Source organism: Piliocolobus tephrosceles, chromosome 5 (genome assembly GCF_002776525.5).
Source record: "Piliocolobus tephrosceles isolate RC106 chromosome 5, ASM277652v3, whole genome shotgun sequence".
Lineage (NCBI taxonomy): Eukaryota > Metazoa > Chordata > Mammalia > Primates > Cercopithecidae > Piliocolobus > Piliocolobus tephrosceles.
The window spans coordinates 129,974,177-129,992,443 of NC_045438.1; the positions used below are offsets into that span (position 1 = coordinate 129,974,177).

At 39.2% G+C, this 18,267-nt stretch overlaps 1 protein-coding gene across 3 annotated transcripts in view; it reads right to left on the reverse strand.

Annotated features, from left to right (window-relative positions):
* Positions 1-18,267, reverse strand: part of DNAH8 (dynein axonemal heavy chain 8) — a 322,448-nt gene that overhangs the window by 280,145 nt on the left and 24,036 nt on the right. For all 3 annotated transcript variants that reach the window (XM_026448101.2, XM_026448099.2, XM_026448100.1), the window contains 3 exons: positions 16,452-16,628; positions 7,322-7,435; positions 1,421-1,528 (listed from right to left, as the gene is read on the reverse strand). In XM_026448101.2, coding sequence (XP_026303886.1) covers positions 1,421-1,528; positions 7,322-7,435; positions 16,452-16,628 — 399 coding nt within the window. The remainder of the gene's footprint in view (positions 1-1,420; positions 1,529-7,321; positions 7,436-16,451; positions 16,629-18,267) is intronic.

Below are 18,267 nucleotides of genomic sequence, written 5' to 3' on the forward strand. Positions count from 1 at the left end.
GTTAAAAACACATTCAGTGATACTTGCACAGCAAGAGATTTTATTCAAGACCATTGTGATAGGTATAGGGACCACTGAAATGGGATCTTGCAGCGGGAAAGAGAGATTGCGCTCAACTCTGAACACAGGGTGGGCCAGCAGGAATGTACAGCCAAGGGGCAGGATGGGGGTCAGTGGGTGGAAAATTATTAAGAGGAAACATCGGAGGTAAGGGGGATTTTGGCTAAACTGACCTAACAGGATTCTTGCTGAAGACAGGCCAAAGTGATTGGACGACACCTGGGGGGTCGGGGGGAATGAAAACCTGATCAGATATCTAGAGTCATCAGATACCGAGAATGGCGGGTTCTTGCTAAACTGACTTAGCAGGGTTCTTTGCTCAAACTAGATTTTACTAGAAAGTGCACAGATGGGCCTACCAGAAGATTCAGAAGCCAAGCAAAGAATCTTTGTCAGAACTAAAAATGATCTCAATGTGGGACATGAGATCATGTCAAGAATTAGAGAGACTGGTAAAGAGGAAGGATTCTGAGAGTCTTGTCGTATTTAGGACATAGTGATTAAACCTATACTTTGCTTTTTAAAAATACTTAAAATGTGACTGTGACTTTATATATTTAGATATGCTTGAATAATTTAGAAATAAATTCTATTCATGTGGGGTTTTTTCCTGTTATTGGGTCTTTTGTTTGTTTGTTTGTTTGTTTGTTTGTTTTTTGAGACAGGGTCTTACTCTCTTGCCCAGGCTGGAGTGCCATGGTGTGATCACAGCTTACTACATTCTTGAACTCCCAGGCTCAAGGAATCCTCCTGCATCAGCTTCTGGAATAGCCAGGACTACAGGCACACACCACCATGCCCAGCTAACTTTAAAAATTTTTTTTGTAGAGCCAGGGTCTCCCTATGTCGCCCAGGTTGGTCTCAAACTCGTGAGCTCCAGCGATCCTCCCACCTTGGCTTCCCAAAGCACTGGGATTAGAGCCTCAGCCACTACGCCTGGTTTCATGTGTTGCTTGAGTAATTTTTCAAATGATTTTAAATAATTAACCATGTGGTGCTACACAGGAAGATTTTACACAAAATACAGTGCTGATGGGAGTAGCTAAAGAAGCACTGTTAATAGTAGACACACTCCTATCTCTTGGGTAGAATCAAAACTATTTGAAATGAATAAATTAAAAAGCCACCAGGCACATTTTCTTTAAGTATTGGGGCTTACATCTGATAAACAGAAAAGTACCAATTACTCCCTTCAATTAAGTACAACCGAGTCCAGTCAGCGCCTTTCTCTTCTTGCCCACTGGAAGTACTAAAACTCTGAGAGGCACTCAGGCTTCCGATTCCCTTCCTAGGGCTCAGAAGGAAAGATTTGCTAACTTTTTCACAGGATGACATGTAATTTCCTCCCACAGAAACTTACCTTGATAAACAACGAGGTCATTCTCTCTGAGGTATTATAATACCTTGACACACTGTGAATCATTCTGATGGCATTAATCAAATTTTGTATTCCATGTGCCATGGAAACCTAACATTGAAACAAATTAAGTGAATTCCATCATATGCGTATAGTTTTAATAACCAATATTCTATAATACTCAAAACTCTAAACGTGCACAAAATAGTATAGCATTTTTATCTTAAAGTCAAATTTTACTAAATGCAAGGCAGTATTCTAGACTAGACCCTGGAACAGATAATAGGACATTAGTTTTGACAAACAAAGGTAATACAAGATGTTAACAGGAGACACTGGGTAAAGAGAATTCTGTGCTATCATTGCAACTTTTCTGTAAATCTGAACTTAAAAGTTTATCTAAAATTAAATTTTAGAGGTGAGAGCAATTTTAAGGTTAATAGTTCATTCTGCTCTTTTTAAAGGTGAAGAAACTGATACCTTGAGGGATAAAGTGACTTTCTTATGGTCAGAAAACTAGCTAAAATAGAAATCAGACTAGCATTCACTTTCTTTTATGCAACTCAGTTCACCTTTTAGCAATCCTACCAAGTGCCATCAGGCTCTGAAGATATTGGGAGAAATCCAAACCTATTCGTGAGTAGCTCACAGCAGAGTGGAAGAGAAAAACACAAATAAGTAAAACAAATAGAACAAGATAGAGCAAAGCAGAACAAGTACAACAAGGATATAAAACAATCGCAAACATAAACTGAATGCTTACTATATTCCAGGCTAAGAGCATTAGCATGTTATCCTAAGATATGCTGACAACAACCATGAAAGGTAGGTTTGATTACATCAGATATAAAACATCACTGATTGTAAGACTGCACCATTATTTTCTGTGCTATTGAGAAAGAAAAAAGACACCCAAGATGAGGAATCTAACTCCTACATAATACCAGGCCACCAGTGGGCCCTCCCTGTTAAGGTAAGCATGAAATAAACCAACCATGGAGAAAAAGAGAGAAACAGAATGTACATACTACCAGGAGGAGGAAAGAAACCAAGCTTCTTTGAGAATGTATGCACAGGTACTCAACTGCAGTCTGAATTCATACGAATGGTACCAAAATCCAAGACAAAACAAAAAAAAACACCCTCAAGGACAGAACTAATAATTTAAGGTAGTATCAAGTCACAACCACAATGATTCATAAAACCTAACTGACTAAAGTATGTCCTAAGTTCAGAGATACTAAAATGTGAAAAAATGTCTTAGAATCTGTAAAATAAAGTGTCAGGCCTCTGAGCCCAAGCTAAGCCATCACATCCCCTGTGACCTGCATGTGTATACATCCAGATGGCCTGAAGTAACTGAAGAATCACAAAAGAAGTGAAAATGGCCTGTTCCTGCCTTAACTGATGACATTATCTTGTGAAATTCCTTCTCCTGGCTCATCCTGGCTCAAAAGCTCCCCCACTGAGCACCTGGTGACCCCCGCCTTACCCGCCAGAGAACAACCCCCTTTGACTGTAATTTTCCACTACCCACCCAAATCTTATAAAACGGCCCCACCCCTATCTCCCTTTGCTGACTCTTTTTGGACTCAGCCCACCTGCACCCAGGTGATTAAAAAGTTTTATTGCTCACACAAAGCCTGTTTGGTGGTCTCTTCACATGGACGCGAGTGAAATAAAGCATTATCACTGTTCCCATTTTGCAAATGAGAAAACAGAGAGGTAGAGACGTTAAGTCCCTTGCCTAAGATCCAGCAGCTATAAGTACCTAGTGGAGATTTTGAGACCCTGCTTGTAACCATGATGCAAACCACTACGGAAGAACAGACAAAGCCTATGGCATCCCTGCCTTCAAGGTAATTTCCTTTTAATTGATGGGACAAGATAAAATATATAAGACTTTTTTTATTGGCAATGGAAGAAATACAGCCAAGAAAAACAACTACTGATTAGTGTATGGTATGTCCTAGACGTAAGGTGTCACTACGGAATAATTAAATCAGTTTTATGTGGCTTACGGAAATTAACATCATTACGTTATAGTTAACTTTGTGTGTCAGAATTCCTATTATATATGGTATCTGTAGATCAAAAAGATCCTAATAAAAATATGCCTAGAAGGAGTCCCTTCCACCTTTGCTAAGTCATGTCTACAAAGTACCACTAAACTCTAATAAACAGGGCTCAGGGATGGCATCAAATGGGTCCTTCAGGAAAATGTCCTTCATCTGAACTTTAAACATCATTATTTATAATAGTAGCTCCTTGAGTGCACTGCTGTTGTCCATCTATACACAGTGTTCAGATATCTTATATGTGAAACATATAATAGTAAGATATGCCTAAAGCACAATATCAGGGTGATAAAAAAAATGAAACATACATAAAACTTATGAACCAGAAATGGAAGCATGAATCCCCTGCACTTTTCCTACCCAAATGACAGTTATGAACTAAACAGCAATTGCTGGTTACTTTTAATCAGAATAAAGAAAATGAGGGGGAAAAGGAGTTGTTGAAAGTACAGATATAGTGGGTGTATGAGTGGGAAGCAATTATATGACTCAATACTATTAGTACTTCTGTCATTTCAAAAGGTAATGCTTGAAACCTTCCTACATGAGAGAATATAAAAAGCTCAACAACAACAAAATAACAATAATAAGGTACATCCATGGTTAGAGTAATGGAACAAAGTTTTTTAAAATTACTAGGATGAAAAAAACATAAGAACTAAATGATTTTTAAATTATATGAATTAAAACAAGTCTTTTGAATCAAGAAGCTGAAATCAGTATACCTTAAAATTTGGAGTCTTGATAGCAATAAAGAGTATTCTATCTTTCTTTTGAGTTTACTTTTTAGAATAAAAAGCTTTAAATATATAGAAAAGTACAGAGAATAATATAATGACCACCTACTCCCATCACCAGATTTGACAAGTGTGAACATTGTGCCATAGTCACTTCCTCTATTATTTTTCACATCAAGAGCTACTTGCAGTAGTCCTGGAGTAGGCTTTAGGTATTATGTGTATTTCATATTTGCATCTTCAAATCTTGTGAGCAATCCAAAATGCTTGTGACATGTAATAATTTTAATTCTTCTTGGACAGAAATTTTAATTGCTCGTATTGTAAAGTTGGGGAATTAAGTCATTGAGCTACCAAGTAAGCCAAGCAATGGCCCCACTTCTCCAACACCATACAATTTAATTTTCTTTACTTGGGGTCATGTGCATAGAAATACCTAAGAAATGATATAAATGTTCTTATATTAAACAAATTTTACGAAGGTTCACAACACAAGTCCAGCTACTAGTAGCAGGGGTAAAAATGAGAAGAATGGAGTTTAAGAAAGTCATAATTCTTGGTGGGGAGGAAGGGAGAGAGATGTGAGCTGAAAAACTTCCTCTTGTGTACTGTACTCACTACCTGGGTGACAGGATCCATACCCCAAACCTCAGCATCATGTCATATACCCATGTAACAAACCTGCACATGTACCCCTGAATCTAAAATAAAGCTGTGATTTTTTAAACAGTCATAATTATTTGCAAATAACACTAATAAATTTTAAATAAAATCTACAATCTCTTTATGGACTCAATTAAAAGACTCTGCTTCTAAAGTCTTCCTGTCCCGTCTTTTGGTGCTCCTTGATGGATGATGGATTCCTCGTGGCAGTAAGAAATGCACTTGTCCAAGACTCTCAACTGACATTTTTCCCTCCCCTTTCATATTAAACTTCTTGACTACTAACACTCTCTTGGAATGATTATGAACTGCCTCTACACCTTCTTCTTCTCCAACTCTAAGTGATACAGGCCATAACGTCTTTCCTTCTCCCTGCCTCTAGGATGAAACCTGCACTGACCCAAGAAGGTTGGGCAACAAAACCATGTGGCCAGTGCTGCCACCTATATGGAAGATTTGACTACTTCTTTAAAAATTAGAGTGAAGAATACTGAATACAGATATCAGACACAAATTAAATTAATTTGAAAGCATTGGGGCGGGCACGGTGGCTCACGCCTGTAATCCCAGCACTTTGGGAGGCGGAGGCGGGCAGATCACTTGAGGTTGGGAGTTTGAGACCAGCCTGGCCAACATGGCGAAACCTTGTCTCTACTAAAAATACAAAAATTAGCTGGGCATGGTGGCACGTACCTGTAACCCCAGCTACTCAGGAGGCCGAGTCAGGAGAATTGCTTGAACCTGGGAGGGGGAGGTTGCAGTGAGCAGAGATGGCGTCACTGCACTCCAGCCTGGGCAACAGAGAGAGACTCCATCCCAGGGTGGTGGGAGCGGGGGAAGGGAAGAGGAAGCATTTTAACTTAGAGAATACCTTGAAGAAGCAACATAGTAAAGTGGAAAAATAATATGACCCATAACGCTAGAGACAGCTAGATTCGAATTTGGTCCCACCACGGATCATCGTAGAAATGCTCAAACTCAGTTTCCTAATCTTTGAAATGAGGGTCATTGTGTATACAGAATGAAAACATATTTAGAGCATGTGGCACAATGCCTATAACAAAAGTTCAAGGATTCTCAAGCCTGGGAACAGCTTTAAAAATGCAGCTGTCTGGGCAACCCTCCTGCCTACAAGTGACTTACAAAAGAAGTGACATCCAGGCAAAATGGGGAAATCCTGCCCTAAGTTCTCAACAACTACTAGCTTCCCTGAATTCTCCTTCTATTAAATAAAGGATAGAGTTTTTTTAATTTTCATATTTTATATGAAATACTATGAAATACCAGATTATAAATTTGAATATAAACTTTTAAAAAATAAAAGCAAATGGTAGTGCTAACATGTTCTTTAAAGGATCTCTATGGAAATATTAAGAGAAGAATAGGCTAGAAATTAGAAGATGGGTTCTGTCCTGCATCCCTGATTAGTTGAGCAATGCTGGCAAAGTCACTACACCATGATGAGTTTGGTTTCCTAATCTGTAAACTGGGAAATACCTACCTTGATAGGCAGCCCCGAAGATGGCCCCAGTGATGCTCACCCACATAGTACTCACACCCTTGTATACTCCCCTACCTGCCCAGAATGAACCAGACTCACTTGCTTCTAGTCAATAGAATACAACAGAAATGATGGGCTGTCACTTCAGAGATTAGGTTACAAAACAAAGGTAGATTCCAACTTGGGTGTTCTCTCATTCTTCTCCTCACTCTTCGATCAATCACCCCAAGGGAAGCAAGTTACCAGGTGGAGAGGCCCATGTGGCTAGGGACTGGGGCCTGCCAATAACCACATGAGTGAGCTGAGAAGAAGACTCTCCCCAGTCAGCCTCCCCCACTTCAGATGAGTCCACAGTCCCACTTAGCCTCTGGGCAACCTCATGAGAGACCTTGAAGCAGAAGCTCTTAGCTATGCCTTGCCTGGATTCCTGAGCCACAGAAACTCTGACATGATGAATGCTCACTGTTTTTAAGCCACTCAGTTGTGAGATAATTTGTTATGCAGCAAAGGGTAAATAATACATTAATATTTGCCTTGCTTATTTCATATTATACTAATGATTCACTATATATTTAAATATGGGTTAAAATATTAAATATAGTTTATCATTCTTCATAAATACATAAGAGGAAAATACATTACTTTAAATAACTTTTGGCAGGATGTTTTTCCCCAATATATACATATTAAAGATTTTAATGCATTAATTATACAAGTCAATTTCTTAAATTGTACTTTTTTTTTTCAGAGATGGGGTCTTCTCACTCTGTCACTCAGGCTGGAATGCAGTGGCACAATCATAGCTCACTGCAGCCTTGCGCTCCTGGGCTCAAGCGATCCTTCCACCTCAGCCTTCTGAGTAGCTAGAATTACAGATGCGAGCCATTGCACTCAGTTCAAAACTGTACTTTAAAAGCATACTTACTAGGTCATGGTTATAGAGAGGCTGACACACTTTTTCCAAAGTATACAAATATCTGACATTATCTTTGGATTCATTTGCTGTATCAGTGATTCTTGCATCCAAATCACGCCAATTCTAAGGAAAAAATGTATAAGAATTCTATGAAACATTCAAATATATCAGTGTGCTAAAGTTTACTCAAGAAATTCAGTCTTCCCAATCATACATATACTAAAATGGTAGACATTTAAGTGTAATTAATCTATGTTTTTCTTATAATACTTAAGACAAAGTTATTACAAGTACCTTAAATGATTTACTCAAACTGAGGACTCATCCTGTTTATAATTAAAATCCTGTCTGTAGGCTTGAACTGGGCCTGCTTCTGTGAGGAATGACTTTTCCAGGGTAACTATTTGTGACATTATATTACTCTGGGTCTTCAAGAATGGGTCAAGTTATTAAAATAGAACATCATGGCCGGGCGCGGTGGCTCACGCCTGTAATCCCAGCACTTTGGGAGGCCAAGGCGGCAGATCACGAGGTCAGGAGATCAAGACCATCCTGGCTAACACAGTGAAACCCCATCTCTACTTAAAAAACAAAAAATGAGCCGGGCGTGGTGGCGGGTGCCTGTAGGCCCAGCTACTCAGGAGGCTGAGGCAGGAGAATGGCGTGAACCCGGGAGGTGGAGCTGGCAGTGAGCCGAGATCGCGCCACTGCACTCCAGCCCAGGCAACAGAGTGAGACTTCGTCTTAAAACAAAACAAAACAAAAACAAAAAACAGAACATTATTCAAAACAAAACCTTACTAGCAAAGTGAAGGCAATCTGAAATCAACAATTTCTTGTAAGTGGTCATCAAACAGTACCTGCTTAAATAACTGATTATGAGAAAGTTCTTCTTTATTTTGAGAAGAAAAATCTATCTTCCTGCAATCTCTGCTCATCTGTGTAGTTTTGCATAATGGAGCCTAGTGAACACACAGCATCCCTTCAAATGTTTGAAGACATTTACCATATCATCACTAAGTCTTTTATTCAAAGATGAGCATTCTGTGTCCCTTGAGTCATTTAATAAGACGTGGTCTTTTTTTTTTTTTACTTTAAGTTCCAAGATGTAAGTGCAGAATGTGTAGGTTTTGTTACATAGTATACATGTGTCATGGTGGTTTGCTGCCCCTATCAACCCCTCATCTGGGTTTTAAGCCCCGTGTGCATTAGCTATTTGTCCTAATGCTCTCCCTCCCCTTTCCCCACTGACCCCTGATAGGTTCCGGTGTGTGATGTTCCCCTCCCTGTGTCCATGTCTTCTCATTTTTCAACTCCCACTTATGAGTGAGAACATGCGGTGTTTGGTTTTCTGTTCCTATGTTAGTTTGCTGAGGATAATGGCTTCCAGTTTCATCCAGGTCCCTGCAAAGGACATGATCTCATTCCCTTTTATAGCCACATAGTGTATATGTGCCACATTTTCTTTATCCAGTCTATCATTGATGAGCTTTGGGGTTGGTTCCAAGGACATGGTCTTAATAGCTTCAGCCTCTTGGCCTTTCTACTTTGGACGCACACAACATCACTCTAAACACACATGCTTCAGGAATGAAAGGAAGCCTTCAGTGTGATCTGGCCAATGCTGAGAAGAGCCAAAACATCACCTTCCCTTTTTCTGGAAACTATATCTCTCATAAGGCAGCCTAGGATCAAGTTGACTCACATCAGTAATATCATCCTATCAATGGATTCAACTAAAACTGTTAAGTCTTTATCCAAAGTTGATCAATTTCTCTCCTTCAAATTCTTTCAGGATTTTTAACCTATTCTTAATAAATGTTATCTTATTATTAACTGACCACTCTTACATACTAGGGATGATAAAATCAAGTGCCTGTTTGAGAATTGGTCAGAGATGAGAGCATGAAATGGAGAGGTCTACCCAGCAAAAACAGAAATAACATTCTCTGAACAAAACCATTTTTAAAAAATAATGGGAGCCAAACAGTTTGTCAACAAACCCATCCAACAAAGAGGTTGGGATATCAGTATGGCACCCCCACTCTTACCACTGAAGACCTTCTTAGATCTTTATATTGTCATCCAATATATTTCTTTCCCTCCCTCCTCAATGTCATTAATAGATTTGCTACCACATTTGCTTTGTATCCTTTCTAAAGACTACAGATTCGTATTTTTAATACAAAATGTCTGAAGGTCACTATGGCAGATCATTAGAGACCTCTCTCCAAGAGCTTAAATTGTATATGCCTTTGACCCACAAATTCATAAATTCTCTCCTAGGGATATGCCTTAGAGAAATTCTCACACATGTGCACCAGGAGACATGAATAAGAATGTTCATTGAATCATTGCTTGCAATAACCCCAAACTAGAAACAATCCAAATGTCCATTCTGGGATAATAGATAAATAAACTGTGGTGCATTCATGCAACAGAATATGATACAGCAATAAAAACAAAGGTAGCAAATGAATAATAATGCACACATTAACATGATGAATTCTCACAAATAACGTTGAGTAAAAGCTGGTTGCAGAATATATGATATGACTCCATTTACATACATTTCAAAAATATATAAAACTAAGTCTCAAAATTTGATATTCTGGAGAAAAAACTGTATAAACTTATTTCAAAATGTATACCAATGGATGAAAATACATGAATTGTTAAGACAAATCTGGAAAAGAAGAACAAAGAGTAGATGTACAAAACTTATGATGATTACAAGAAAATGAAGGCCGGGCACGGTGGCTCACACCTGTAATCCCAGCACTTTGGGAGGCCGAGATGGGCGGATCACGAGGTCAGGAGATCGAGACCATCCTGGCTAACACAGTGAAACCCCATCTCTACTAAAAATACAAAAAAATTAGCCGGGCGTAGTAGCAGGCGCCTGTAGTCCCAGCTATTCGGGAGGCTGAGGCAGGAGAATGGCGTGAACCCAGGAGGCGGAGCTTGCAGTGAGTCGAGATCGCGCCACCGCATTCCAGCCTGGGTGACTGAGCAAGACTCTGTCTCAAAAAAAAAAAAGAAAAAAAAAAGAAAATGACAAACAGTGGCCAAGTGCTGTGGCTCATGCTGGTAATCCCAGCACTTTGGGCAGCCAAGGTGGGCAGATCACGAGGTCAGGAGTTCAAGACCAGCCTGGCCAACAGAGCGAAACCTTGTCTCTACTAAACATAAGAAAATTAGCTGGGCATGGGTGGCACGTGCCTGTAGTCCCAGCTACTCGGGAGGCTGAGGCAAGAGGATTGCTTGAACCTGGGAGGTGGAGGTTGCAGTGAGCCAAGATCGCGCCACTGCACTCCCGCTTGGGCAACAGAGTAAGATTTCGTCTCAAAAAAATAAAAAAAGAAAAAAGGAAATGACAAACAGTGCTGGGAAAATTAGCCAGCCATTTGGGAAAAAGAATGCTAGCTGAAGAGGTAAGAGCATGACCTTATATCCTGCTTCCCCTCTTACTCACTCTGTGACCTTGAACAAGAAACTTAATCTCTTACTGCTCTTTATACAAAATGGGAAAGATAATAATAGGACCCATTTGATCCAGCTGATGTGAGGATTAAATGAAATGTTATAGGTAAGATACTGAACATAATGCTTGGCACTTAATAAGCACACAATAAATGTTAGCTGCTATTATTATCATTGCTATTAAATCTTACATGATTCACACAAATAAATTCCAAGTTAACTGAAGAATAAAGTATAAAGAAATAAAACCCTAGAAATAGAAGAAAAGGGTAATTAATTCTTTTTTAAATTTAGGTTAACCTTAATTTTCCTTTTTTTTTTTTTTTTTTTTTTGAGATGGAGTCTCACTCCCATCACATAGGCTGGAGTGCAGTGGCATTATCTCGGCTCACTGCAACCTCCACCTCCCGGGTACAAGCAATTCTCCTTCCTCAGTCTCCCAAGTAGCTGGGATTACAGGCATGCACCACCAGTACCGGCTAATTTTTGTATTTTTAGCAGAGACAGGTTTTTGCCATGTTGGCCAGCCTGGTCTCGAACTTCTGACCTCAGGTGATCCACCCACCTCGGCCTCCCAAAGTGCTGGGATTACAGGCATGAGCCACCACACCCAGCCAATTTATTCTTCTTAAGAAGGTCTTTTAAAACAATACATGAAAGACAAAAGCAGTAAGAGGCTGAAAAAATTATTTCAACTAAATATAAAAATTCATTAAAAATGATTCCATTTTAAAAAAATTAAAATATAAGCAAGAAGAAAGCACATCTAGCACCCAGATTTCAGTTCCTAATTACTACTCTCCAATAAAATAAACCCAGGCTCCTTGGAGAAGTGCTGATCTCAGGACTAGGGCAGAACAAATACAAAATGAGCCTTAAGCATTTATCTAGTGGTAGAGAGTAAAGAAGTGGTCCAAACAGAGTAAGGGAATCAGAAGGAAACACAGGAGCCAACCTGAAAGATTTCCCGATGGCCAAAGAGGAAACACAATTTGAGCAACAAACTAAATAATGATAGTATTCAATTATAACCGAAAGCATGAAATAAATACCCAGGAGGCTATATTAATGAAAATAAACGATCAAATACATAACTACAATGAGAGAATAGACAACTTTTTCTTACATAAAAATTCTGATTAATAAACGTGGAAGGAATGAGGGAACTAGAAAACCACTATTAGCATACCACAGTAATAACTGCTGCGTCAAGATCCACCTACGAAAGCTATTCATGTAGTTTAAGGTTATCTTCCACAAAATAAATACGTGTACAGTACAGAGACCTGGCAAATTCCACCCTAACTAAATGATCAATTTTAAATCAACAGTAACAAGGCACATCAATATAATGTACCCCCTGATAAGTCTTACTGGAAAGAGCACAGCAACTCTGGCATTCTTACCAAAGATGCATAACCTCAATGTATTCACAAGAAACCATCAGACAAACCCAAATTGAGGGACATTCTTCTATATAACTGATCATTACTATTCAAAAGTATCAAGGTCATGAAATGCAAGTACAGACTAAGGAACTGTTCCATTGGAGGAGGCTAAAGAGATATGACAGTCAAATGTAAATAGGATCCTGGATTGGATCCCAGAACAGATAAAAATACACAAGTGGAACACCTGGAGAAATATAAATTGTGTGTAGCATCGTTAATAGTATTGTACCAATGTTATCCCTTCATTTTGATCATTGTACAATAGTTTTAAGATGTTAACATTAGGGGAAGCTAGATGAAGAGCAGGCAGGAACTCTCCGTACTATCCTGGTTGACTCTTCTATAAGTCTAAAATGAGTTCAAGTGTTCAAGTTTAAAAAAATACAAATCACGCCTGTAATCCCAGACTTTGGGAGGCCGAGACGGGCGGATCACAAGGTCAGGAAATTGAGACCATCCTGGTCAACACGGTGAAACCCCGTCTCTATTAAAAATACAAAAAACATTAGCTGGGCGTAGTGGCAGGTGCCTGTAGTCCCAGCTACTCGGGAGGCTGAGGCAGGAGAATGGCGTGAACCCAGGAGGCAGAGCCTGCCGTGAGCCGAGATCGTGCCACTGCACTCCAGCCCGGGTGACTGAGCGAGACTCTGTCTCAAAAAAAAAAAAAATACAAGCCGCAGACTAAGAAAAAGTTTGCACTGTAATTGTCAAGGTCCACATGGGGGTCTGGGATTTTACCCTGCTTAGAAGTTAATGCATTATCCTTTTACTGTTTTATGGATGATGGGAGAAAACATGAGATTTGGGGTCAGAGACAAGGATTTTATTACATCACAGCAACTGGCATGAGCATTATGTTGCGTTTGTTCCCCCATGACCCTAAATATCCACAAACTGATGCTTGCACCTGCAATAGGTTGTGTTATGGGTGAGGAACACTGAGTTTAGGGGAACTTACCCTTTTTACAGTAAGCGGTAAGTAATTCTGCTCTTTGTCTGGGGGACACATGAACTGACCCCTCAAGGTTGCTCACTGCAAACAGAACTCTGAGAGATGTTCAGATAAAGAGCAGTATGGACCTTGCGTTCTTTTCATATATAGTGAAAATGTGCAGAGATGCCCAGGAGTCATGGTGAATTACTTCACCCAACAAATATAACAAATGATTAATATCCATATTATATAAAGGACTCCAAGTGACCGGGCACAGTAGCAACGTCTATAATCCCAACACTTTGGGAGTGTGAAGCAGGAGGATTCCTTGAGACTGTGACTTTGAGACCAGCCTGGGCAACACAGTGAGACCCTATCTCTATTTTTAAAAAATTTTTTTAATTAGTTAGGCACAGTGGCACATGTCTGTAGTCTTAGCTACTCAGGAGGCTGAGGCGGGAGGGTCACTTGAGCCCAGGAGGTCAAGCGTGCAGTGAATCATGATAGCGCCACTGCACTCCAACCTGAGTGACGAAGAGAAGCCTGTCTCAAAAACATTAAAAAATAAAGAACTCCTATAAATCAGTACAAAACAATGTCTGAATTTTTCTAAATAAGGGAAAGATACAAAAAGAAAATTCACAAAAGAAATATGAATAGCCAGTAAACACGCAAAAACTGAACAACTCCACTACTAACGAGGAAAGAACAAAATAAAACAAGCCATTTTCCATGTCAGGTTGGCCCCCAACATTTTTTTTTTTTTTAGTTTTTTTAATGAGATAGGGTCTCACTACGTTGCCCAGCCTGGAGTGCAGTGGCTATGCATAGGCATGATCCCACTATTGATCAGCACAAGAGTTTTGACCTTCTCTGTTTCTGACCTTGATCAGTTCACCCCTCCTTAGGCACCCTCATCACCCCACTCCTGGGACATCACTATATAGATGCCAAACTTAATGTGGACAGCCAATCAACATAGTGCACTACAGCTCAGAATTCTTGAGTTCAAGCAATCGTCTTGCCTCAACCTCCCAAGTAGCTCAGACTACAGGTTTAGGCCACCTGCCTGGCAAAAAAAAATATAACTTTACTAATAACTAGTGCTGAAAAGCTGTGGAGTATCCAACCTAAGGAAATATTTGCATATGGACATATAAAAGCTTCCACTGCAGCAATATTTATAAACACATAGAAAAGGAACCATTTTCCTTAAAAAGTTAAGCATATAATTAACATGTGACCCAGAAATTCCACCCCTAGGTATAATAACCAAGACAAATGACAGTAGATATCAACACAAAAAGTTGTACAGTACATGAATGTTCATAGCAGCATTATGTATAATTGCCAAAAAAATGGGAACAACCCAAATGTCCATAAACTGATAAACAAAATATGGTATATTCATACAACAGAATATGATCCAGCCATAAAAAGGAATGACATACTGATACATGCTACAAACATGGATGAACCTTGAAAACATATGCCAAGTGAAAGAAACCAGTAACAAAAGGCAAAGAATCTATGATTCCACTTACATAAAATGTCCAGAATAGGCAAATCTAGACAGAGGGCTCGGGGGGAGAGGGAATGCTGGAAATGGTAAGGTGAGAGCTAAAGGATACAGAGTTTCTCTTTGAGGTGATGAAAATGTTCTAATGTACAAATTGTGGTGATATTTGTGCAATTATGAACACACTAAAAATATCTGAATTGTTCACTTTAAATGGATAAATGAATAGTATGTGAATTATATCTCAGACTTGCAAAAAAAGAAAGGAGAAAATTGGTCCACAAACAGGGAAATGATCAGATAAAATCTAACTGGCTACATTAACATTTTGGGCAAGGCACAGTGACTCACACCTGTAATCCTAGCACTTTGGGAGGCTGAGGTGGGATAATCGCTTGAGCCCAGGAGTTCAAGACTAGCCTGGACGACACTTTTAAAAAAAGTATTTAATTAGTTGGGCACGGTGGCATATGACAGCAGTCCCAGCTACTCAGGAGGCTGAGGTGGGAGGATGGCTTAAGCCTGGAAGGTCGAGGCTGCAGTGAGCCATGATGGTGCCTTTGCACTCCAGCCTGGGTGACAGAGTAAGATTCTATCGAAAAACAAACAGACAAACAAACAAAAAACAACAACAACAACATTTTTTGGAAAACCATACTGCTCAAGCTCCATGTAACAGGCATAACTCCAAGATATACTATCAGGGTAGGGAAGGGAAGTTGAAAAGTATTATGCTATGACATTTATTTAATTTAAAAATTAGAAACACAAAACTAAACTATGTCATTTGTGCATAGTAAACTCATACATAAATACCACAGAAGATGTTTGAAGAAAAAAACAAAATAGAAAACTGTGGTTGTCTTTCTGTGCTTACTATTCAGGACACAGAGTTGTGGGTGGTGGGGTTAAGGGTATGTGATTAAGAGAGACTTGTTTTATTTGTACTGCTTAAATCTTTCACCAAAAAAGTATTAGTTTATTTTTCTGTGCAAAGAAAGAAATACATACAAAGAAAGAAAGAAAGAAAAAGAAGTCAGGTGCGGTGGCTCACGCCTGTAATCCCAGCACTTTGGGAGGCTGAGGTGGGTGGATCACTTGAGCTCAGGAGTTTGAGACCACCCAGAGCAATATGGTGAAATCCCATCTCTACAACAAATACGAAAATTAGCCGGGCGTGGTGGCGCATGCCTGTTAGTCCCAACTACTCAGGAGGCTGAGGCAAGATAATCGCTTGAGCCTGGGAGGTGGAGGCTGCAGTGAGCTGTGAACACACTACTGCACCCCACCTAAGTGACAGAATGAGACCCTGTTTAAAAAAAAGAGAGAGAGAGAGAGAAAAGAAAAGGATCTAGAATCAAGCCAAACTGTAAATGACCTCCAGGAAAAGAGGTAGAATCGTGGGGATGACATGTATTCTACTTTTGACTTTATATGCAGTTGTTTACCTCAACGAGCCTATATTGATTTTCTTCATTGATTTACAATTTCAAAAACAATTTAAAAATAAAAGATGATCACTTTCCTAGAAATCACCCCATAGCAGTATGGTCAAAATTGGTCTGTGAAATCCTGAGAAATAAATCTTCATTTCCTCTTCTGGAAATAATTGTGATATATGTAAAAGTCTTACTCAAACGCTAACACTTCTAAACACGATTCCAGTATATTACACTAAGAAGTAGTTCAACAGGATAATTTTCTAGCTGCTTGTTCTGAAGTATACCAAACTTCAAATAAAAAGCCTTTTACCTTTAGCAGTTTGGAATGTGCAACATTTAGCACATTTATGACAGCCTTACAACTTGGCCCTTTAATCTGCTCAATGATATAGTTGAACTTGGCTGACATGCGTTTCCAGTGTTCCAGTTCAGTGAGTGGACCTGAATCATCAGCTTCTTTTCTCATCTGCTCACTCTCAATAAGTACCTGCAATCAAAAAAAATTTATAAAATATAGAAATGTTATAATCTTCTTTGTTAAAATCTGATTGCATCTTTTTGGAGGCAGCTAAAAGTATAAATAATGTTCAACACCAAATAATGTTTAAGAACTCTTAGTAAATGAAGACTAGAGGAGAACTTCTACAACATGATAAATACTATCTACTAAAACTCTCCAGCAAACGTAATATTTAAAGGTGACAGTTTCTCTTATTTATTTTGGTTTCTTTTTCGGTGGTGGGGGGGACGTAGTTTTTTGGTTTTGGGGCTTTTTTGTTTGTATGTTTGCTCTGAGGCAGGGTCTCGCTCTGTTGCCTACACTAGAGTGCAGCGGCACAATCAGAGAGCACTGCAGCCCCAACCTCCTGGGCTGAAGCAATCCTCCCGCCTCATCCTACTGGGTAGCTAGGACTACAGGCAAGTGCTACCACAGACAGCTAATTTGTAATTTTTTTAGAGATAGCACATCACTATGTTGCCCAAGCTGGTCTCAAACTCCTGGGCTCAAGTAATCCTCCTGCCTCAGTTTCCCAAAGTGTTTGGATTACAGGCATGAGTCACCATACCTGGCCAAAGGTGATATTTTAGAAAATATCACTTTAAAACCAAGGACATGACAAGTTTGACACAATCACCACCCACTTCTATTCCACCTGGTAATAGATGTCCCAGAACAAGATAACTAAAGAAACAGAAGGTATAAGAATTGGAAATAAAAAACCAGAAACAGCATAATCACAGATGATATAGTTTGCTACATTTTTAAACTTCAAGCATATCTAAGGTCGGGAGCAGTGGCTCCCGCCTGTAATTTCAGCACTTTGGAAGGCTGAGGTGGAGGATCGCTTGAGCCCAGGAGTTCAAGACCAGCCTGGGCAACAAGGCAAGACCCCTTCTCCACAGAAATTTTTTAAATTAGTTGGGTGTGGTGGTGCATGCCTGTAGTCCCAGCTACTCAGGATGCTGAACGGGGAGGATCGCTTAAGCCCAGAAGTTGGAGGCTGCAGTGAGCTATGATCACACCACTACACTCCAGCCTCGGTGACAGAATGAGACCCTGTCTCCAAAAAAAAAAAAAAAAAAAGACTAAAGACAACCTTTTTACAATTAATAAACATGAAGAATTTAGTAAGTTGCTAGATCTATACCTAAAAATTAGTACCACTTCTTTACAAGCTGTCTTGCAATCTGAAAATTTAATTTCCAAAAAGGTACAATTTATAACAGCAAAGAAAAAAGCGATAACTGGAAATTAATCTGATGAAAGATATGCAAGACCTTTCTGGACAGAATTTTAAAACTTATTTTACACACACAAAAGACCTACCTAAATGGGAAGGTATATCATGCTCATGAATGGAAAATTCAATAATATAAAGATGGCAGTTTTCTCTAAATTAATGTACACATTCAACAAAATTCTAATCAAAATCTCAATAGAGTTTTTCATGATACTTTAAAAATTGGTTTCCAAATTAATTTTGAAAAACAATTAGCCTGAAATAGTCAATGTAATTTTGACGAAAAACAGAAAACACTTGGCGTGCCAAATGTTGGTTTAGAAAAACGCTACAGAATTAAAGCAGCACAGCATAGTATAAAAAATAAGTAAATAGATCAGTGGG